The 25,020-nt window shown below is 42.1% G+C and overlaps 1 protein-coding gene across 5 annotated transcripts in view; it reads right to left on the minus strand.

Annotated features, from left to right (window-relative positions):
- Positions 1 to 25,020, minus strand: part of EXTL3 (exostosin like glycosyltransferase 3) — a 498,145-nt gene that overhangs the window by 24,639 nt on the left and 448,486 nt on the right. For all 5 annotated transcript variants that reach the window (XM_066388406.1, XM_066388388.1, XM_066388416.1 and 2 more), the window contains exon 3: positions 2,687 to 2,814. In XM_066388406.1, coding sequence (XP_066244503.1) covers positions 2,687 to 2,814 — 128 coding nt within the window. The remainder of the gene's footprint in view (positions 1 to 2,686; positions 2,815 to 25,020) is intronic.

Here is a 25,020-nt window from a genome sequence, read left to right on the forward strand (position 1 = left end):
ATGCAATTCATGTACTTCGACAGGCCATGCTTTGTCTTGGTGTACCTTGGGAAATTAAAACTGACAAAGGGGCCTGTTATACCAGCAGGCAATTTAAAGCTTTTTGTTCCCAATGGCAAATCACACACCGCCTTGGCATTCCTTATAATCCCCAAGGACAAGCCGTTGTAGAACAGCGACACAGAAACATTAAGTTTCAAATTCAAAAAGAAAGGGGGGATATGCCCCAGGCCTCACCCAGTGAAGTGCTCCTCAGTGCTGTATTCACTCCCAATTATTTAACTTTTGATTCTGAAGGAGTAACTCCCGCTTATAAACATTGAAGAGGCCTTCATAGCCAACTGACCCCATTGCCGTTAGTACGCTGGAAGGATCCAGCCACAGCTCAGCGGCAGGGACTGCACCCCCTTCTAATACAAGGGAGAGGTTATGCCTGTGTTTTTCCAGAAAATAGCCCACATCCAATTTGGATCCCAGGAAGGAACGTACAGCCACTCCCAGTGTCCCAAGATGACCCCACCAACGACACCTCCAACACCCGCGAACCCTCCAGTTTCAGAAGCTGAGAGACGGAATGCAACCATATGCAGTACAAAGCCCGCGACAAGCCATCCATTCCGTGTTTGGACGATGGGACTTTTGTGGAAAGGGGGCGTGCATGGACCTACGTCCATTTTTTACAATCAAAATGGAACTGTGTTTAACAGCACCTAGAAGGTCTCTGTAACACAATGGGAAGGAAATGACATCCCGACCCCTAGGAGGAATCCCGTTTAAGACCTCTGTTCTATTTCCTAACTAGTCAAACATTACAGAAGCTTGCCTCATTGTTTAATCCAGCTAATCTATTAGCATATAGTATAATAGGTATTATAGTTTTACTAGTGTTCCATTGCATAATGCACAGCATTCAGAAGCTACAACAGCAAGCTGTCATTCATCAAGTCCAATTGGCCTTAATTAAAAGAGAAGGGGGAGATGTGGGTGGAGCACAGAGCGCATTCCTAGCAGCTGCGGCTGATGCAATGCTGTGAGAATACTCCAGCTCCCAGAAGCCTCCTGGGCATACCTAGGAAGGGAGCTCGCCCACTATAAGGAAGTGACTTAGCACCAACCAGGCAGCTCCCTGATCTTTTCAGCCATTGGCTATGAAGGACATGCTCTAACACCCTATAGGCTGAACCCATGTATATAAGCTAGCTTACTTCCTGGATAAAGTGGATCTGCATCACTGAACCTGGTCCCTGGAGTCGGGTCTTTGCGTCTCCGTCATTCTCACCCCCGTCAGGACTTGTCCACAAATGTCCATTGATGGATAAATGGTTAAACTGTATATATCCATAAAAAATAAGTACTGACACTACTACATGTGGAATGAACCTTGAAAACACTATGGTAAGTGAAAGAAACCAGTTGTAACAGGGCACATATGTTATGGTACCATTTACATGAAATGTCCACACTAGATTAATGGTTGCCTACGGCTTAGAGGGGTTGGAGGGAAGAGCTAATGGGTACAGGGTTTCTTCTGGTGGTAATAAAGATTTCTAAAATAGATTGTGGTGATGGTGGCACAGTTTTTTTTAAATGTACCAAAAACCATTGAATGATATATTTATATGTGAATTATACAATGTATGAATTATATGGAATGTTACCCAAAAGTGAAATGAAAGATAAATGATCAAACTCTTGGATGTCATGACAACTTTCAAATTGCTTTAAAGTTTTTAAATGATTACCCTCAATTTTAGAACTTAACTCACTATGGACAGGCAATCAACTGTCCATGGGCCAGCATACCAGTCCACAACAGACACTGAGTAGCCCTGACCTACTTTACTCTCTGTAATGTTTCTTCAAGTGGTTCATTTAAGCTCAAATGAGAACTACTAAATTTTATAAAATAGGTATAGTGCAGTGGCTGACTAGAAGCTCTGGGTCTGACCAGCCCGTTATCGAGTCCCAGCTCTGCCACTCACTTCCTGGCTGCACGGTTTTGTTCTCTTGGATCTCAATTCAGTCTGAGGTACGACAGAAATGACTACCACTTGCATCACCAAGTTTTAGACAAGTGAGATACACCAAAGTGCTCGGCTAGTCCCTGGCACACAGTACAGGTCAGCAAATGTCATTCATCATAACCACTTCTTCCTCCCCCTTTTCCTCCTGGATCTCTGAACCCCACTCCATCATTCCTCCAACCCCCAGGCCCAGGGTGCTGGCACTGTTCCATCACCCCAGTACACAGCAACCTGTTGTTTCTGCCTGCCTGGGAGTTAACCTCCTTCCTCTAAACACAAAACCCTCACATTTCCTTCAGGGACTCCCCTTGGCCTCCATTCTCAATCCACATGGTTTTCGGTTAGAGAGTGATCTACTCCAGGGGCAGGCAGGTCACCCTGGCCTGGCCAGTCACGGAAGTCCATCTCCCTGGCATCAGAGGAAGCGCTTATGCAACAGCAAAGGCAACACAGAGGAAAAGAGAACCTAGAGCTGAAGAGAAAGGGAGTTCTCTGACATCACCTAAGGCCCTGCATCCAGCCTGTCTGCCCTTACTACCTCCAAGGATTTCTCAGCCAGTCACATCAGCCGAGAAATTCACTTGGCTGCGTGATTTGGGTTTGACTTGGTCTTCTATCACTTGCAAATCAAAGTGTTTTTTGATTGAAAGTCAGCTCCTCACCGAAACCCAAACATGATTTCGTCATGGCGGAGGTGAGCATCATCATCAATAGACAGGATGGCCTCTGTCTCAATTTCATTCCAGGGCAAGAATCGGTTATTCAAACTGTTCTTCTCAGTACGGATGACCTGTTAAAAAAAAAAAGGAAAAACATCAACGGTCATTGCTGCATGACAGAACACAAAACCAAAACTGCTTTTTAAAGGTGACTGTGGCTAAATTTACAGAGAAATTTTGCCTGGTTACCTCCCACATGTAAAATCTAGCACATGACTTTCAGGAATACATAGTGTCTTACCATTCAGCGAGTGAGGGTTTCACAGGTTAAGCCCTATTCATTTGCTAACTAATTTTCCCATGAAACAAGCTAAAGCTGAACACTGTCTTATAAGTGCAATAAACAATGCAGGGCAATTTCAAACGACTTTCCCACGAGAACACAGGTGGCAGAGCAGAGCTGAGACTGTGCTTCCCTGCTCCGGAATCCCCCAGTTCACTCAGAAACTTTAAAACCAAACTCAGAAATCTCGAGTCTATGTTATTTCTAACCAATTTTCTAGCCTCTTTTTGGTATTAAAAAATAAGTAAATAAAAAGGATTGCCTCTCCTATTGAAGTTAATTACTTTGCACTTTCTATCTGCAGCACTGACTACATACACAAAAGCTTTTCCTTTCAAGATGTACCTAAATTCAGTAAAGCTGTTTCCGTGTCCACAGCAACTCTCCATTCAAAGAATCTCTATCCAAAGTGACCCATATGTACAAAGCAGTATTTTCTTCATAAAACAAAGATTAGTGCCCAAACAGAACTACATTATAACTTTTAAAAATTATATTTAAGCCATATTTCAGATAAGCACAATTTATTAATGTAGGTAACAGATCTGTTACTCACTTTGCCCTCAATACTCAAACAAGGATGACCCTTCTCAGTACTTTGATAGCTCATTTTATTTTTATGATATCTATATCTAATTAATCCAACTAATGAGACACCATCATATTATGCACAAAAACCAGAAACAAAGAGAACTTCTTGAGGAATGACCTTTTTAGAAAGTCAGGATGGGTCAACTTACTTTCGCCAGAATGTTTTACTTGTACTAAGGAAAACCTCTACCTAGCATGATGAATATAATTATATTTGGGGTCTAAAAGTTCGTGAATGACTTCAAAAGTATACACTTCCATGACCTGACAAATATTGTTTCTTCAGCTTAAATATTCCTTCTCCTATTTTTCTACCAAAAATTATTCTCTCCCTGGAGACCAAGCTCATGGCTTCCTGCCACCTCCTGCATACCCCTTGTCAAAATTAATCACTTCTATGTTATTAAAAGAGTCCTCATACTTCGATTAATTCATTCTAGCACACTCAGAATCCAGTTAGTTAAGAGGCAGAAGGACCTCAGAGAGCATCTGGTCCACCTCTCACTTTATACATGGACAACCAGCAAATGACAGAGCTAAACTCTAATTTCTACCTTCAAACTCCAAATCAGTCTTCTGCTAATCTTATACTATATTTATAAATCTCATTAAACAAAATGCATTATTAATTTGTGCAGCACCAAGAAAGAAAAACTCTGCTAAATAAGAAAGCTCATAAAATAGTTATCACTTACAAAGTTGACTTTATTAAAAAGCGTTTCAAGAGTTTGCCTCAGCCCCAGAGGAATTCCACCCAAGGCAAGACAAGGAAGGATCTGTAATATATTTGCTACTACATACAACAGATGTCAGAGCTAAGTAACAGCCACTGAAATCCATCTTGCCCTGCAGCCCGTCTGACCAGTGTAGGAATCCCTAAGCCTGCAGCCAAGGTCCCCCAGGCTCAGATACAGCGAGGGAGAACAAAGGCTCTGAGGCCTGGATCAGGGGAAGGAGGAGGGGAGGCAGCCAGGCACACACCACAGTGGCTGCTGGGCTCCGTTCTCCGGGCAGTGTGAAGGTGGCCAGAGTAGCAGAAGCCAAACACCAAACGTGGCAATGGTAAAACGCCATCCATCTTCAGATGCACCGATTTCAGAATGTTAAAATGTAAATAATGACCACCTTGGAATCAGTGGACTACGGTAGTTGTTCACTCAGATGCCCCCAACAAGCTACCCTCGGATCATCATTTTACTTTACTAGCGTGCCTAGCATTCACTTCATACAGAACTGCAACTCTGCAGGTCCAGGGGAACAACATTCCCCCTCAACTCTAGCAGTGAATACATACAGCTTAAAATCCAGTTGTGAAAACAAACATAGTTTAAAATAAAGAAAAAAATAACTGAAAAAGACAATTTTTGACTATTCTACTGTAGATTACCAATTTTGTGGGTTAATCACCAGGAGGATTAGCTCCAGCAAAATCAGTAACCCAGGAACACAGCACCAAGCTTCAGTACTCAGAGTGATTGAAAGATCAGCAGCAGGCATCACCTGGGACTGTGTTAAAATGAAGAGCTGCAGGCCCACCCACAACACTACCCCATCAGAAGCTAGTTTATGAGATCCCCTGGTGATTCTCATGCACATTAAACTTTGAGAGGCGCTGGGATGGAGGGTTTTTAAAGCCTGACTTTGGAGTCAGTCAGAAAAGCTTGAGTTCACCACCACTTACTAGATGTGTGTACGCCGAGGTAAGCAAGCTCTTGCTAAATCAACACAGCACCATGCTGTATGCAAAAACTGAAGCTGTTTGCCAGCCAAACCTGGCAATCCTATAAACGACCTAATTCTTAACCTAAAAACAATAAACAACGAAAACCCAAAATGGTGATGTGATACCTAGAATGTATCCAAAACTTTTTGTCCAATTTACAACATAAATCAAATCAAGAGGACTGCTTGTCCTTTGGAAGACTTAGACCAAAAGGTCTAATACCAAATGGGTTTTGGCCTAGATTTGAGCAAGCTTATTAAAGTCCATTAAGAACAGCTACTGTGGGTTCCAGGAATACAGTGTGCGTACTCCCTTGGCTTGTCCTGACACGACTCCTCTGGGCTGGATGACAGGGAGATTTTCAAGATTAGGGAAGTAAAGTAACAGCCTTCAGAACAAAAAGAAAGCTTTAAGGATTCACAGAAACACAACGTCAAGCACTGGGCAGCTTGCTTGTGGTTAGCTCACAAGTAACTGTGGTCAGGAAGTCTGCTCTAAGAATTCAGAGCAGCGGTTCTCAACTACAAGTGATTTTGCCTCCCCAGGAGATGTAACAGTATCTGTGGACATTTCTGGTTATCAAAACTGCTGCAAAGGGGAAGTGAACTACTTATATTTAGTGAGTTGAGGCCAGGGACGCTGCTAAATCCTATAAGCACTGGACAGCCCCCACAACAAAGAATTACCCAGCCCAAAGTGTCACTGGTGCTACTACTGAGACACCCTAATTTATAGTCAACCACCAGGAGACAGCAAAGCAAACTTCCAAGAACAAATGTGGCTCATTATATAAGGACAGTCACCGTTTCCCCCAAACTGAAAACAGATGTCTAGTCTTACAAATTCTGCAAATACAAACTAAAATTAAGGGGAGGGGGCTTCTAACAGTTTTACTTCAAAATTATAGTGCTTAAAGGCTAGAAAAGAATCAGCAAACCACCATTATCCACTCTGGCACAAAAATCAGGACAAAGGACTCAAATATTTGTAATGCAGACATGCAAATCAGCATTGGTGCCTAAGTGTTTGAGAATTTGCAGATCAGCACTGCATCAACCAGAGTAGTATGTCATGTTTAGGAAATATTCTCATGTTTGTTGATGTTGTTTTTTGTCTAATTAAACCAATACAGTACTACTCCTCCTCCCTTAACAATGGCTATTTCTCCATGCCTTATGATTACGCCTTAGTAACCTGTGAACATGAAGACTTACCTTCAAGTTATTGATATAACTACTGGTGTAACACTGACCAGAACATATAGAGCACAGTGCCTGGCATACACTCACACTCAACAAATGTTTAAGTAAGTGGATGGATGGATGGATGGACGGACGGACAGGCAGACTGATGAACAAACGAATGAACAAACAGGAAGCAGTATCTAATTTAGCCCTACTCACTCTATTTTCAGAATATGAAATAAAGACTTGAAAAGTTTACATATAAAAACTATAAACATTCAATATACTAACACATCTTAAAATTTAATCTATTTTTCCATTGCAAAAAAAAAAATCCATCAACCTACAACAATTAAGTCAGGAATAATGCTCACTAACATTCATTTTCCTTGTTTCACACACAATGCTTCCTGATAATGCATCACTAGTTCTTCTGTTTAACCATCATTCATAAAAGCCTGGACTTTCTCATGGTGCCTCTCTTCCATTCTCATCACAATGGACCAGTACCACAATCATGCCCAAGAATCCTGCCATATGAAACTATGTATAAGTGTATCTATGATCAAAAAATAGTAACTTCAGTTAATATTCAACTTGGTTCCTGAGAATTCTGGAGTTTATGAATAATAAATGAACCACAACTCTAGTATGTTAACAAGGCATTTGGCTTCTGAATCCAAGCAGAATCAGCAAATCCACATTAATTAGCAAAGTATCAATTCACATCATAAATTAATTATCATGATAAATCTGATTCCCAGTTGGTTAGCAAATATCTCTTAATATCTACAGAATGGAAATGTAAGTACTTACTGCTATTACCAAGGAACAAAGGAACATTTCAACAATTTAGAAAGTGATAGTTGTTCAAATGAAGGAGAATAATGAATCTGGATTCCAAAGGAGGAACTACCTAAATAAAGAATCTTTTATGGGCCCTGGCCGGTTGGCTCAGCGGTAGAGCGTCGGCCTGGCGTGCAGTTAATATTCAACTTGGTTCCTGAGGAATTCTGGAGTTTATGAATAATAAATGAACCACAACTCTAGTATGTTAACAAGTGCGGGGGACCCGGGTTCGATTCCCGGCCAGGGCGCATAAGGAGAAGCGCCCATTTGCTTCTCCACCCCCACCCCCCTCCTTCCTCTCTGTCTCTCTCTTCCCCTCCCGCAGCCAAGGCTCCACTGGAGCGAAGATGGCCCGGGCGCTGGGGATGGCTCCTTGGCCTCTGCCCCAGGCGCTAGAGTGGCTCTGGTCACAGCAGAGCGACCCCCCGGAGGGACAGAGCATCGCCCCCTGGTGGGCAGAGCATTGCCCCTGGTGGGCATTCCGGGTGGATCCCGGTCGGGCGCATGCGGGAGTCTGTCTGACTGTCTCTCCCCATTTCCAGCTTCAGAAAAATACAAAAACAACAACAACAAAAAAAAGAATCTTTTATGAAAGCAGCTCATGATTAGTCATAGCAGGTATAAGTCGTAGCAAGAAAAACAGAACATGAGAGAAAACAGAACATGAGAGATTAAGTGAATTAAGCCTAGTCATAAAGCAGAGGGAATACAGAGAACACAGTGTAGAATACACCTCAGAAGTAATAAAATTAGAAAATGTATGTGGAAAATACAAAACCATATAAACACATACTTGCCAAACATAAAGCAATTTAAATACACTTATAACGTCCTTTTTCTCTTTAAGGTCAACTTTACCCAGCCAAAACCAAAAGCCTCCAGTCTTCAACAGCACACACACACACACAATGGTAATGAGTCCACCTCTCCAAATGAACCTTATGTCAAGCCAGCACACAGGCAATAAAGGTGAACAGCTACTAGCTCTTATCTTCCATCTTACCCTTCCCTCTGACTTAAAGAAGTAACCTGCCATGGAGCTGGAGAATCGAGAAAATGAGGTGTAGGCAGGAGCACATCATCATATGTACCTACTGTGAGGTATGTGAAACAGAACTTGAGGTGATCCACAGAGAGAAGACAACTGAAAAGTGAGCATTAAAACTTCTTAATTTTTCAGGGACTCATTCATTCAATGAAGTGGTCGGGACAAAAAGGAAATGCAAAGGCAGAAGGAAAAGAAATAAGAAGGTAACACAGGCCTGGCCTGTGGTGGCGCAATGGGATAAAGCGTCGACCTGGAAATGCTGAGGTTGCCGGTCCGAAACCCTGGCTTGCCTGGTTAAGGCACATAGGGGAGTTGATGCTTCCAGCTCCTCCCCCCTCTTCTCTCTCTCTGTCTCTCCTCTCTCTCCCTCTCCTCTCTAAAATGAATAAATTTAAAAAAAAAAAAAAAAGAAGGTAACACAGTGAACTGGCTTTCCATTTATAACTTAGTTTAAATTTGGATCTAGCCCTTGACTGGCAGCTAGATGGTTAGAGCATCACCCCAATACACCACAATTGTGGGTTCAGTCCCTGGTCAGGGTATGTACAAGAATCAACCAATGAATGCATAAATAAGTGGAACAACAAATTGATGTTTCTCTCTCTCTCTCTCCCCCTCCCCCTTTTCTCCCTCTCTGAAATGAATCAATAATTTTTTTTTAATAAACAATTCTAGGTGTAATATAGTAAAACAAAGTATGTTTTAGGTTATAAGATAAGTCTGCTTAACCTATATGGGCAAAAGTTGCCAATGATCGCTATGAAACTGTAGGTAAAATAACACAGGTTAGAAGTTTACAATCAAATGAGAGAATTCATATAAAGAGCATGACACTGTGCCTACCCAACATGTAGAAAATGCTCAAAAATTGTGGTTATAACATGAGATTAGTACAACCTCTTCCTAATTTGTAAACATTTATGTGTGTCAGTATGTGTATATTTATATACATATGTATACATATATAAAAACACACACCAGCCCTGGCCGGTTGGCTCAGCGGTAGAGCGTCGGCCTAGCGTGCGGAGGACCCGGGTTCGATTCCCGGCCAGGGCACACAGGAGAAGCGCCCATTTGCTTCTCCACCCCTCCGCCGCGCTTTCCTCTCTGTCTCTCTCTTCCCCTCCCGCAGCCGAGGCTCCATTGGAGCAGGGATGGCCCGGGCGCTGGGGATGGCTCTGTGGCCTCTGCCCCAGGCGCTAGAGTGGCTCTGGTCGCAATATGGCGACGCCCAGGATGGGCAGAGCATCGCCCCCTGGTGGGCAGAGCGTCGCCCCTGGTGGGCGTGCCGGGTGGATCCCGGTCGGGCGCATGCGGGAGTCTGTCTGACTGTCTCTCCCTGTTTCCAGCTTCAGAAAAATGAAAAAAAAAAAAAAAAAAAAAAAAAAAAAACACACACCACACACACACACACACACGCACACACTCTGTGCCTTCCCAAGAAATTTAGATTTAGTAAAATAAGAAAAATATCCACTGAACTATGGTCAGAAGTCATAACACCTAAGTTCTAATTTAGGTATTAAATAAGTGATCTACAGCAATAAAATTCTGTCTCAGATTCCTAACTTTGAATTAGTAAAAAGAATACATAAAAACTAGGAGAGGGAGACATTACCTGAAGAACTGATTTGCTGCAATTATAAATTTATGCAATGTGATTTCAGCAATTCCTTCATACATCTAGAATTTCTGTTATTTCTAGTAACTTTCCTTTTTTAAAAAGTTAAGTCTTTTACTTAACTTGTTTTATTTGTTTGTTTGGGGTTTTTTTTTTTGGTATTTTTCTGAAGTTGGAAACGGGGAGGCAGTCAGACTCCCACATCGCTTGACCAGGATCCACCTGGCATGCCCACCAGGGGGCGATGCTCTGCCCATCTGGGCGTCGCTCTGTTGCAACCAGAGTCATTCTAGCGCCTGAGGCAGAGGCCACAGAGCCATACCCAGCGCCCGGGCAAACTTTGCTCCAATGGAGCCTTGGCTGCAGGAGGGGAAGAGAGAGACAGAGAGGAAAAAGAGGGGGGAGGGGTGGAGAAGCAGATGGGCGCTTCTCCTGTGTGCCCTGGCCGGGAATCAAACCCGGGACTCCTGCACGCCAGGCCGACGCTCTACCACTGAGACAACCGGCCAGGGCCAACTTGTTTTTTTTTAACTCTTTTATTTTTTAATTGATTTGAGAGAGAGAGAGAGGAAGAGAAGAAGGCAGAGATAGAGAAAGAGAGGAAGAAGGGGAAGGAGAGAGGAGGAAAGGGTGGGAGAGAGGGAGGAGGAATGGGTGGGAGACAGGAAGGAAGGGAAAGGTGGAAGTAGAAGGAGGGAGGAAGAGGAGGAGAGAGGAGGAGGGAGAAGGAGGGAGGAAGAGGAGGAGGGAGGGAGGGAGGGAGGGGAATAGGGAGAGGGCAGGAGAGGAAGGGAAGGATGGTGGGTATCCATTTGTTGTTCCACTTACTTGTGAACCCAGTGGTTGCCTCCTGTATGTGCCCTGATGCGGGATCAAACCCACAACACCTTAGTGTATTGGGACAACGCTCTTAACCAACTGCATCCCCAGCCAGGGCCTTCTACTAGCTTTCTTTTATATGCAGCCCATTCTCAAACAGAAAAAGGGCCACAGCATTAGCCACCAAGTTATTAAAATAATATATTGCCACAAAAAAAGCCCCACCCAGATACATCAATTTTAGTGAGGTCTACCAGACTTTGCACAATCGTGGAACCTAAGAAACTGGACAAGGCTTTTCCTCTTAACTTTGGTGAGAAATCAGTTTTAGGAAATTATCATCTGATCCATTCAAGTAATATTTCTAAAAGCAGAGTGGGTACAGATAAAAACAAAGCATATCAACTTTCTAAGGAATAACCATTCAGAACTCTCTGCTTTGGCCTGAGGTCTCGCCAGAAGTAAAGCCTTTAACAGCCAGGTTGGCAGAGACCCAAGCCTGAATATTAATTCACCAAGTTTACTACAGTTTCTCTCTCAGTCTTTCATTTCTCTTAGTAGACTACTAGGGAAACAGTATTAAAATCACTACCCTGGAGTGACATTAGTTCCCCAAGCTCTCCTTTTAAAATTCTAATATTAAGCCCTGGCCGATTGGCTCAGTGGTAGAGCGTTGGCCTGGCGTGCAGAAGTCCCGGGTTCAATTCCCGGCCAGCGCACACAGGAGAAGCGCCCATCTGCTTCTCCACCCCTCCCCCTCTCCTTCCTCTCTCTTCCCCTCCCACAGCGAGGCTCCATTGGAGCAAAGATGGCCCGGGCGCTGGGGATGGCTCCTTGGCCTCTGCCCCAGGCGCTAGAGTGGCTCTGGTTGCGACAGAGCTACACCCCGGAGGGGCAGAGCATCACCTCCTGGTGGGCATGCCGGGTGGATCCCGGTCGGGCGCATGCGAGAGTCTGTCTGACTGTCTATCCCCGTTTCCAGCTTCAGAAAAATACGAAAAATAAAAAATAAAAAATAAAATTCTAATATTAAGGGCTGAAAGGGAAAGAAAAGGGCAATGAAAAATAATCTTGTATCTCTATAGCTTGCATTTGGGAAAAAATGGTGCATGGAGGCCTTATCACTTCTACAGGGACCTTGGAGTCTACTAGAAGGTGTGATCTGTTTATCTCTGAACTCACCTCTCCACCACTACTGCCCTGGTCCAAGCCACCAACACCTCTCACCTAGGCTACTGCAATAGCCTTTGAACTGTTTCTGCTCTTCTCCCCAGAGCCCCACACATATCACATTACTCCCTACTCAAAAGCACCCTAACACACATGAAATAAAATCTAGACTCCTTACAGCGGCCTATATGGTCCTACATGTGCTGGTCTCTGCTTTCTCCAACCTACTTTCAAACTCTCCCCTCTATCGCTTTATCCTAGACACACAAGCTTCTTACACTTGCCATTGTCTGTACATCTCCAGAATCTACACAGCCTCTTCTCTTACTTCAAGCTCCTGCTCAAACGCCACCTCTTCAAAGAGGCTCTCCAGGCACCCTGCGTAAATCACCTGTACCCTTTGTGGAGAAAAGACAGAAAATTTAAGAATCAAGGGACTACCTGTCACAAAAATTAGAAATGAGTATATAGTGTAAAGACAAGCAATGTTCACTACACTGTTACCTGAAAGATGTCCCTTTCATAACATCCCATGTGTTAAAACTTCAAGGAGACAGATTTTGATGATCTCATTTCCACAGAAGGCTCTGACAAGGCCACCTGATTTATCGCTATTTACTGGAATATCAAACAGAATGTGGAAGATGTGGTAACTGGTCAGAATAAAGTAATAACTTGAACCAAAATTCTGGATGGGACTATGACTCAACAAGAGACACATGGAGGTTTCTGCTTCCAGGAATGCTGAATAAACTCCTACCATACCCAATCCTCCCACAGAAGGTAACTATATACTCTGGGGAAAAAATACCCAAAAACAATTATCTGAAGGTACTAACAGTGAACAGAGGTGGCAAATTATACTGTGGAGCTGAAATATAGGAAGAAATTAGCAACATGGCAAGATTCACTATTGCTTTTACTCTGAGAGTAGGCCAGAGCTATCACCATGCCAAACTTAAACTCACATGATACCCAAGTCTTCCAAACTGAAGAATAAGAGGAAAGAGTTTGGGGTAACCACAGGCCCTAGAAGAAAGTAGATTCCAGAAAGGACCAAGCCAGGCAGGAGGAGCTCCAACTGTGTATAAACTACCCAGTCTCTGGGCCACACCTAAAAAATGCATGCTTGGGGCTGTTCATAGCAGACCAGCTGAAGTCTAAATTAATTGCCAACTAAAACTAAAATATCAACACTTTCCAGATAAATCAAACAAAATCCAAAGTCTTCACAACATAACATTCACAATGTGTCTAGTTTAATATAAAGTTGTTCGATGAACCAAGAACCAGAAGTGTGACCTAGTACTCAAGAAAAAAAAATCAATTAAGAACAACCCCCCAGGGCCCTGGCCGGTTGGCTCAGTGGTACAGCATTGGCCTGGAGTGCAGGAGTCCCAGGTTCGATTCCCAGCCAGGGCACACAGGAGAAGCGCCCATCTGCTTCTCCACCCCTCCCCTCTCCTTCCTCTCTGTCTCTCTCTCTTCCCCTCCCACAACCGAGGCTTCATTAGAGCAAAAGTTGGCCCAGGCGCTGAGGATGGCTCCATGGTCTCGCCTCAGGCGCTAGAATGGCTCTGGTCGCAACAGAGCGATGCCCCAGATGGGCAGAGCATTGCCCCCTGGTGGGCATGCCGGGTGGGTCCCGGTCGGGCTTATGCGGGAGTCTGTCTGACTGCCTCTCCGCTTCCAACTTCAGAAAAATACAAATAAATAAATAAATAAATAAATAAGAACAAACCCCCAAATAACTGACATGCTAGAATTGGTAAAGTAGACAAAGATGTTCAAGTAGCTATCAGTAACTATGCTCAATGAAGTACACTCAGAATAGAAAAAAAGACAGGAACTCTCAGCAGAGAAACTACAACTATTTATATTATTTAAAACCATGAAAATTTGGGAACTGAAATTACAGCATCTGAAATTGAAAACTGACTGGACTAGCTTAACTGACTAGATTAACACTGGACACAAAAATCAGTGCCCGTGACGATGGATTAACAGAAAAATTATCAAAACTGAAAACGAGAAAAAAATATTTTAAAGAAACAAACAGAGCCACTAAGAACTGTGGGACATCATAAAAATGTCTAATATACATATAATGAAGCCCCCAAAGGAAAGGAGGGAAAGAATGGAGGAGATAAAAATATCTAAGTAAATAATAAATAAAAATTTCCTAAAATATAATGAGAAACATAAATTGACATATTCAAGAAGCTTAGCGAACCCCAATTATAATAAAATTCAGAGAGAACCATGCCACAACATACACTGCTAAAAATTACACATAAGGGAAAAAGTCTTGAAAGCAACCAGAGAAAAACAACACATCACATATAGGGAAACAAAAGTTAGAAAACCAACTGACATATGACAGAAACAATGGTGGCCTGGAAAGAGTGGAACATCTTCAAGATGCATGAAAGTGATGGTCTCCCAGCTATTAAGGGTTTCTTTTTTCAAATCTATCTTTCAAATCCCTTGGCACAACAGACTCTCCATTTGACTTCCATTAGATACTCTTTGTTGTTACACTCCAGGAGCTAATGAACCTGATTAAATTGTTTACTAAACAGACAAGAGACAGAAAAAGAGCAGTCACCCACCATTACCACCTCTGGTCAGAAGCCCACACCATTCAGATGAGAGATCTACTCCAACTGGTGACACTACTTCCATCTCTCTGAGTGGAATACTGTCACCTTGTCCCATCTAAACTGAAATTTTCTTTACATAAAGCAGTTGGGGCAGGAGTGTCCAGGAATGGTGGCAGTGAATATCACATTTACTCCAAGCCAGATCGAATGCAGTTTCCCCCTTTGTTATGTAAACAATAGTAAAGAATGAGGAATTTTAATATATAAATCCCAGTAGGTACCCCTAAGACAATCTCCCTCTACTCAAGACATCTATGGCTCAATAGATTTATAGCCAACAAATACCTAGCATTTATTCCTGTTGCTGAGATGGGAATCTGAGCATAAAAGGAACACAAATTGTCCAGCATTTTCTAAAATGGCATGTGTATTCCTCAGTTGATTCATTCAGCCAATATGCTCATTGCAAATCATTTTCCCTGAAGGACTGAAATCTGAGAGATTGCCTGGGAACCACCTGCTGCTAATATTATAAAGACCTGTTAACTATAATGTAATGGATAAGGTACCTCTGCATCCTAGGTGGAAAAACCACTTTGAGATGTCTCATAATAGCACCATTTTCCACAGGAGAAAGAGCTGCCAGAATCTCTTAGCCCTGATACCTGGGTAGCGTTGGCTCTATGCCCAAGAAGTCAGCAATTCAACTGCTGCTCAAAAACCTGCCTCTCTTTAATAGAAAGCATAGTCAAAATATTTAGAGAATGGAGTAAAATTTGCTAGTTCGAAACTGTTCCCTCTTTTTCAAAGAACTAGAAAGAACTTGTATTGCTAGTATGAACAAGTTATTCAGAATGGCCCCTGTTTGTAAAGTTTTTGGTATTTTCCCACTAGGCATTGTATTGTTGTAATGAGCTGCCCGGTAATCAAAGAGGACTACGTATTTCCCACCAGAGTTAAAAGAAAGGATCAGTTCTGGTAAGTTCCCTGACAAATTTCAGGCACTGTGAAGTGGGGGGGAGGGGCATCAGCTTCTCCACATCCCTATCAAATTCAAAGAAAACTCAGGAAAAATGGAAAACAAAGGCTGCTTTATTATTCTATGTGAGCAGCATATACCTTTCACAGAACAATTATTTTTTTATTTCAATGACATTGAAAAAGATGTAACTGAGAAAGAAAAAGTGAAATTTACTTGAGAAGAAGTCTATAAAAGAATCTCGCCATTTACAACACTTTCGTGACAGATTCTGTGGTCAAAAATTTTTAGAGCCTGACCAGGCGGTGGCGCAGTGGATAGAGCGTCGGACTGGGATGCGGAGGACCCAGGTTCAAGACCCCGAGGTCACCAGCTTGAGCGCGGGCTCATCTGGTTTGAGCAAAAGCCCACCAGCTTGGACCCAAGATCGCTGGCTCCAGCAAGGGGTTCCTTGGTCTGCTGAAGGCCCGTGGTCAAGGCACATATGAGAAAGCAATCAATGAACAACTAAGGTGTTGCAACGCGCAATGAAAAAAAAACTAATGATTGATGCTTCTCATCTCTCTCCGTTCCTGTCTGTCTGTCCCTGTCTATCCCTCTCTCTGACTCACTCTCTGTCTCTGTAAAAAATAATAAAAAAATAAAAAAATAAATTTTTAGAACCCTTTTCAGTCTTGAGTAGCCTCAAACTATAAATTCAATTACATAAAGATGAGCAGTAATAGTAAGCAAGTAGTAGCCATAGCAAAAAGGAAAATTTAAAACAAAGATTTGGCCTGACCAGGCAGTGGATAGAGCATCAGACTGGGATGTGGAAGGACCCAGGTTCGAGATCCCGAGGTCGCCAGCTTGAGAGCGGGCTCATCTGGTTTGGGCAAAGCTCACCAACTTGAACCCAACGTCCCTGGCTCAAGTAAGGGGTTACTCGGTCTGCTGAAGGCCCGCGGTCAAGGCACATATGAGAAAGCAATCAATGAACAACTAAGGTGTTACAACGAGAAACTAATAATTGATGCTTCTCATCTCTCTCCGTTCCTGTCTGTCTGCCCTATCTATCCCTCTCTGACTCTGTCTCTGTTAAAAGAAAACAAACAAACAAAAAAAACCACAAAGATTTGTACAGAAGAAAGGAGGCACTGACAGCTATGATTCAGAGGAAAATAATGAAGAGGACACAGAAGTGAGTGAAGTGAGTTCAAGCTGTCCATAATACAGGAAGAATGCCCACACTCCTCCAACATAAAGGAATAAGTAGGAATCAATAATTGGGCAACTTTCTAGATTCTGTACTGTATGGCCAGTAGTCACAGCAATCATGGCCATGCAGATGCAAGTCCTCACTGGATTTGGGCAGATAGCAAAGAAACAGTGAAGCCAAACTGGCGGGCCATTCCTTTATTCAAGACTCGCACCGGCCTGTAGTAAAGTAACCAAATCCACAAAAATTCCCAGGTGTTCGTAGAGGCACATAGTCCAAATGAGTTTTTAAAAGTTTTATTAAAGGAGGAAATTTATTAAATATGCCGGCCGCATATGGCTGACACAGGACAACAGGCCCAAATTGTGTCGACCCCAAAAATAGTTCAGGGGCTGTTTATATACTCCTAATTATACAGAAGAGGGGAGAAAACCTGACATCACAGTATAAGTTTATACCTTTTGTTTAGAGATACATACATTAACTACATGCTTTCAGGAGGGGAGGGGTAGTTTCCCTAGAGACAGATGCCTTTAAGTGGCTCATCAGCATAAGAAAAGATTTTAATTTAATCCTTTTTTCTTCCTGTACCTGGCTAGCTATTCACCCCTCCTCCCACAGGTATAGGGGAAGGTCAGGGAATCCAAGTCTCCTTCCTCTTCTGCATTTACAACACAATGCCATTGGCCATCTTAGTTTTGATGCTAATCACACAAGCACAGAAATCACACAAAATCTTTCTGCACGCCTAGCCCAAATTAATAAAATATTCTTTAAATTTCCTAAAATATTATATTAATATTAATTCTGTAGCTTTGGGCACTTTACAACATTCCCCACTGATTCTATTTCCCAAGTCAAATCTTTGACTTAATTTACTGATGAGCAGCCTATTAACTTATAACACATAACAGATATTTAACAGACAGCATTAATAGCAATACAGTTCACTAAAGAAACAAATGTTATTGACTAACTTCTTATAAACTGCACAAACCTTTTTGCAACTTACATAAAATTAACTGGCCTTTATAACAATTTACTTTTAGTCAGAACTCTTAATTTATAACCTTTAATTCTTAGTGACAATTAAGTTGCTTTTGTTTTACCCTAGTTTCCCTTTTTCCCTAAAGTCTGATTAAAAAGAGTCCTTAGTTTCTTCATATATTCGCCATATGTAGACCAACCAGTTTCCTGTTTGTGGTTGATGCCTTCTATTTTTGGCAGTAGCAGGAGTCGTCAGGATCACGGTGTGTGGCCCCATCTGCATGGGAGTCAGTCCTTGGGTGATGTACTGAATCTGCTGGAAGCACCTTTGGACAGTCTTTTGATCAGTTTGCTAAATAACCTGTAAATCCTGCAAGTACTTAGGAAAGAGTGGTTACGTTTCTTTTTACTATTTGATTCATGTAATTTACTTGCCCTGAACCTTTGGGTACCTGTGGGTACAATGTAATTTTTAATTAGCTTCTAATTAATATTGAGTTCCTTTTCTACTAGCTTTGAGATTGGGGACACAAATACAGGTCCAATACTAGAATGGGCAAGTTAAACCCGGAAAGAACCATACATACAGTGATTTCCTAACAATCAATTCATTAAAGTCTATTTCCAGATGTTTACCTGAGAAAATTCTTTTCTTCCCTGTTTTTAAATCTTTTATAATTGGTCTCGAATAAACCTTTGGCAATAAGGGTCCCAAAACCCCACTGATTCTGGGTGGCATCTATTCATTTGAATTACTATGTTCTGATTTTGAGGCAGACTGAAAGAATATATAATTAACAATAAAATTCAAATAGCTAATGTTAACAAATACTATAACAAGCATCTTAATACAATAAAGTGACTAAAGCCTACTAGATTATTAAACAAAAATAAAATTATAACTAATATAACAGGATTCAAAATAAAACTTTTAGTCACAAATGTTCTTAATATGTTAACGTAATTTCACTAAGTCTATGTTGACATTCTCATTGCTTTATATTATTTGCCAATGTAACTTAATTTCACTTTAGTCTGAGAAATGTCCTAAAGAACATACTTACATATATTCAGGAAAAGTCCACAATGCATTGGAGTTGTGGTCACATTCTACACTTTGTAGCTTGAGTTTAAGTTCTAATGATCATTGCTTTTAGTTGGAATTAGGAGCCAGTCCCAGCCTACAATAGGCATAGGGCATTGAGACAAGAGGAATAAAGACACTATTAAGCAACAAAATCAGACTGTCAATACCCACAGTAGAGATCTTCAAGGGATAAATAAAACTCAAATATTCAGGCAAGGCATAATAAATGGCCCTTGTTTTCACAAGAAATGAGATCAGTTTACCTGCTACTTGGAAGAAATACCTTAGACTCATTAATGATGTCGTGAGATGGGGCCAATGGCCAGCCTTGGGCACCTTTTAGCCTTCAGTGGCAATTCCCAGTATGCTGGGCAAGGTCAGGTCACAGGAAGCTGGAGCAGGGCTAGAAGAGACTGAACCCTCCCTCCATGGAGCAAGGAGGCAGCTTACCTTCTCGTGTCCCTTTTTCTACAGCAAAGACATTGTCCCCTGGTGGGGCCGGGAAGCCAGGCAGGTCTCAGTTCAATGACCTTTCTTTCTACTCTTGAAGTAGGGCTCTAATGGAATCCTACGAAGCCCTTTGGGGCACTGGAGCCTAAATTTAAAAATATATGCCAAAAGCTGGTATTTTCCTGATCTCTTTTGGGCCTTATTTGCCTTTTCTGTTTCTATTTTGGTCATTAAAGACCTTAAAAGTCGTGCTCAGAAGATCTTGCTGAGGGGCTTGAGAGCCCTTTTTGTCTATATAAACTCTTGGAAAAGGACAAAACAGCATTAGTAGCTAGATTAAATTAAGAAAAACAAGTTTTTGGTGCCTCCTTTAGAATTTCATAGTCTCTTTGCTGCTGAATAACTCAGTACATTAGTATTCAAAATAAATTTCAACAAAAGCATGATAAAACAGATTCGCAAGAGTTCCAGTATATGGCTTCTTTTTCTTATATTACCTAGTATAAAACAATATTGTTATAAAATGATAATAAACTAAGTATTACATAAAAAGACATTAAATTTCTAATATTTAAACTAAGATTCTAATATTATAGGGCTATAAAACAGCAAATAAAGAATTAACAAAAGGTCTTTAAAATAACACATACATTTTAACATGGAAAAATATTTTTTTTTACACAATAAAGGATTCTTGGTACAAACTACCAAGCTGGCAAAGAGATATTAACTTTCTTCTGACCTACAGTAATTTACACTATTGAATCAATCATAAGGGGTGGGATGGATGCCTGAGGGGGAAGCAGACTACAAGAAATGAAAGTAGAGTCTGCCGCTTTTACCTTTTTTTTTTCCCAGCAGTTTGTAGTCAAGCTCCTTAGCAAGATAATGGGACTTCTGCCTGACCTGTGGTGGCGCAGTGGGATAAAGCGTCGACCTGGAATACTGAGGTTGTCGGTTCGAAACCTTGGGCTTGCCAGGTCAAAGCACATATGGGAGTTGATGCTTCCTGCCCCTTCCCCTTCTCTCTCTCTCTTTCTCTCTCACTCCTCTCTCTTTAAAAATCAATCAATAAAATAAAAAAAATCTTTAAAAAAATATTAAAAAAAAAAAAGATAATGGGACTTCTCCTAAGCAGGACTTGAATCAATTTGCCACCTGTAAACTAACTGCCTTGCTTTGAGCAGCTAATTGAAATACAAATTTTACAAAATTACTTTCTCAATAATGAGTTGCTTTAGCCTATGAGGTTTCTAATTTTTCCTGTAATTCCCTAAAAAGTCCTTTTTACAATTTTTACTATTATGGCTAAAACAGTGGGTTTTCCCCACGAATCCCATGCCTCCCATATCAGATAACAACCATGCCACACAAAGGAACTGGGGAAGTGTAGGGGAAACTTAGAGGGGACCCTACACCCGCTTTGGTCCCGCAGGAGAGAGTCAAAACCCTTCTATAAATTCCTATACATCAGTGGAGGGCAACAAGCCACTATTCCAAAACCACTGAGGGCTTATTTCTAATAATTCTATTACTTATGTTTCTATTACTTCTTTTGGAGCTGCAATTTAATTTAAGAAGTTGCCAATTAACTAGCAAGGTTCACGATTTGTTAATTTCTAAATTCTCTTTCTCTCTTTTAAGATTTTTTAAGCCTGACCAGGCGGTGGCGCAGTGGATAGAGCATCGGACTGGGATGCAGAGAACCCAGGTTCGAGACCCCAAGGTCGCCAGCTTGAGTGTGGGCTCATCTGGTTTCAGCAAAGCTCACCAGATTGGACCCAAGGTCGCTGGCTTGAGCAAGGGGTTACTTGGTCTGCTGAAGGCCCACAGTCAAGGCACATATGAGAAAGCAATCAATGAACAACTAAGGTGTCACAATGAAAAACTAATGATTGATGCTCCTCATCTCTCTCCATTCCTGTCTGTCTGTTTTTGTCTGCCCCTTTCTCTGACTCTCTCTCTGTCTCTGTAAAAAAATAAAAAAGATTTTTTAAAAGCAAAGTTTTAATTTTTAATACTATTCCTACCCTGTATTTTCCAAATGGGCAAAATCTCCTTTGGTCCACAGGGGGACATTTGAAATCAATTTCTATTTTATATTTTATTAATAGTTATTTCATCCTTTCTCTATTGCTCTTTCTCCCCTGCCCACGCACAGCAAGCTGAACCCTATTCTAGGCATGCATCTAGAGGTGGCGGTGGGGCTCGCTTTTTGGTGCTTGGCCTTCTGCCTGATGTTTGCCCTCTGCTTGTGTGCGCTGTGGTGGCAAGGGCAGGAGTGCAGCTAAGGGGGGAGGAGGCATGTCCACATTGGCCTCTCCGTGGCCGCACCCCCACTCTATTATTCCACACACTCCGCGTCCCCACTCGGCTTTTCTCTCTTCTCTCACCTAAATCGCTCACTTGCCAGCCTTTTCTCCTAGAGGCTGGAGAAATACTTTCCCGGCCATATTCCCTATTGCAATAAGTATATTGATTTCTTCCTAGTTGAGTTCTATTTTTTTCTTTCGAATCTCTTTTTCTGTCTTAGATATAAGTCTGGCCGGACTAGGAAGATGTATCACCCTTTCTGTACTGAGCAAGCTTTCAGCCACTGTGGTGGATCTAATGTTAAATTTAGCCATTGATCAATGTATGGAAACTGATCAGGGTAGCCTGGATCCTCAGTTACAATATTCCAGACTTCCTCTATTAGCCGAGATTAAAAGTTCCAATTGCCGGCCATTCAACTCCAAACCTAGTTCATTCTGATTCACAGAGATAACGTAGCCTTTTCTTGGACCATTTAATTCCGTATTTACGGCCATCTCCATAAGCTTCTTGAAAGTTTTAAAAGACAGTCTAATGGGGTCTTCTGTGAACTGGCTCCTCCTCCCATATTTAATAGCTAAGGTTACTAATTACAAAATTAAAAATACTTCAAAAAAATCCAGAAATTAGTGCACCAATAAAACAAAAATATAAAACAGATAGTTAACTAGCACCCAGAATAAAAGTGTTTGATATTAATTATTACACAAGACAAGGGGAGAAGCCAACAGAAGAAAATAATTTCCTTCAGGGGAGAAACCTTAGCTTGCCCATTCTAGGGCGCCCCGAAGCTAGTATTTGAGAACAAAGTGAATAACAGTTTGCTACTTAAGATTGCTTTTTTAGTCAGAAGCTTCCAATTTTAACACAAAAGACTCAAACAGGCCTTAAAACAGACACGTCTAGACATTAAACAAAAGACACACAACCACACACGAGTGCTCTTTCATAGACGGGGAAGGGCTCCCCCTCCTGGCCTCTCAGGTATGCACAGGCCACATTCTGCTGGGACTTTAAACCCAGGAATTTTAGAATTTAAGAGTAAGGAGAACAAAGAAGAATAAGATCTTGATAAACACAGAGACATCTCTTGGAAGTCTTGGGTCGAGATTAATCAATCCAGGTTAGCTCAGCCTCCACTGATTCAGTGCGAAGCGAAACTGACTAATCCTGGATGGTCTTAACCTTCCTAGAGATACACACATTGTCCCCACTTATATTTCTTAGAACCTGATGTCTCTGAAGGCCCGAGGCAGAACTGGTGGATTTGGTCCACTCCGTTCCTAATAACGACCAAATGTGCAAACACAAAACCGTGATAGAGGGCGACGGACCTGGTCACTTTCAGCTCCTCCCAATTGTCCTTCCAGAGTACGAGCAGATATCCCCCAGAGTCCAAGGCAGGACCTAAAACTTTCCACCGACATCTCGGTCTTGGAAAGCCTGCGCGAACTTACAATCACATCTGATCTGTTTCACAGCAGATCAAAACATAAAGACTATAGACTAGTTACAGACAGCAAAATAGTCTCAAAAGCCCTACTTACTCCACCGGGGCTCCACATTCCCGGAGTCCCAAATCAGCAAATCCCCCAAATCTACTTTACCTACTTCTAGTCCCAAACAATTTTGACCAGTACCAGTCTCAGACAGAAAAGTGAAAGCAAGTATTCAGAGGAAAGCCACAAAAATTCAGCAAAGCAGAAAGAGTTGTTTCTCTTACCTCCTTTATTTTTCTGCCAAATAGTCCAAATTGTCAAATTTGGAACTGGGACTGTCTACCAGGGAACTGTGTCCGAACCCCACAGGTGTCTGAACCCCACAGGAAGACTGGGAGCCCTGTAAGTCTCAGGTGGCATGCCTCTCCTCGCTCTCAAGCGGGCCCGGGGCAGCTCCCCGTAGAGTCCGATTCAGGGTGCCTCTACCCGGTGACGGGAAACACTGTAGGCCCTGTGTGGGCACCAAATGTTGTAAAGTAACCAAATCCACAAATCTGCGGGTGTTCATAGAGGCATGTAGTCCAAATGAGTTTTTAAAAGTTTTATTAAAGGAGGAAATTTATTAAATGTGCCGGCTGCATATGGCTGACACAGGGCAACAGACCCAAATTGTGTTAACCCCAAAAACAGTTCAGGGGCTGTTTATACTCCTAATTATACAGGAGAGGGGAGAAAACCTGACATCACGGCAGAAGTTTATACCTTTTGTTTAGAGATACATACATTAACTACATGCTTTCAGGAGGGGAGGGGTAGTTTCCCTAGAGACAGATGCCTTTAAGTGGCTCATCAGCATAAGAAAAGATTTTAATTTAATCCTTTTTTCTTCCTGTACCTGGCTAGCTATTCACCCCTCCTCCCATAGGTATGGGGGAAGGTCAGGGAATCCAAGTCTCCTTCCTCTTCTGCATTTACAACACAATGCCATTGGCCATCTTAGTTTTGATGCTAATCACACAAGCACAGAAATCACACTTACAAAATCTTTCTGCATGCCTAGCCCAAATTAATAAAATGTTCTTTAAATTTCCTAAAATATTAATATTAATTCTGTAGCTTTTGGCACTTTACAACAGGTCGATGAGCAAACACACACAAGGCTCACAAAGCCACTGACACATTCTCCAGTTCCACAACCAGGAGAATCTTCTCCGCTTTTTCCTTGAATCAAAGGCCCCACCAGTCTCAGCAAAGCTTGCAAAAGCCCTCACCTCTCTTTCCCATCTCGTTCTCTCTGTGCAAATTCTCTTCTTCAGCACCCTGTATTCTCTCTCTGCAAAAATGACCTCCTTTCTTTCCCTGCCATCATGGCTCCTTCTTCTTCTCCTTCTCCCCTTTTAAAACTTTCCTGGAGTCACCTGACCTTTTGTGGCTCAGTGGATCAAGTGTTGACCTGGAATGCTGGGGTCACCAATTTGAAACCCTGGGCTTGCCTAGTCAAGACACATATGCTCCTCCCCTTCTCTCTCTCCCTCTCTCCTCTATAAAAATGAATAAAGTCTTTAAAAACAAACAAAAAGAAAAAACTTTTCTGGCACCAAAACCTCTTCTCCAGCACACATTAGCATAACAATGGTCCTTCCCAAGCAGGAAGGTAATTAGCAATTTCACAGATTACATACCTGGCGGCTCCCCAGTCTCTCTCTCTCTCTCTCTCTCTCTCTCTCTCACACACACACACACACTTTTTTTTTTTTTTACAGAGAGAGAGAGTCAGAGAGAGGGATAGACAGACAGGAACGGAGAGATGGGAAGCATCAATTATTAGTTTTCCGTTGCATGTTGCAACACCTTAGTTGTTCATTGATTGCTTTCTCACATGTGCCTTGACCGCGGGCCTTCAGCAGACCGAGTAACCCCTTGCTTGAGCCAG

The sequence above is a fragment of the Saccopteryx leptura genome, chromosome 1 (genome assembly GCF_036850995.1).
Source record: "Saccopteryx leptura isolate mSacLep1 chromosome 1, mSacLep1_pri_phased_curated, whole genome shotgun sequence".
In the NCBI taxonomy this organism is placed as follows: domain Eukaryota; kingdom Metazoa; phylum Chordata; class Mammalia; order Chiroptera; family Emballonuridae; genus Saccopteryx; species Saccopteryx leptura.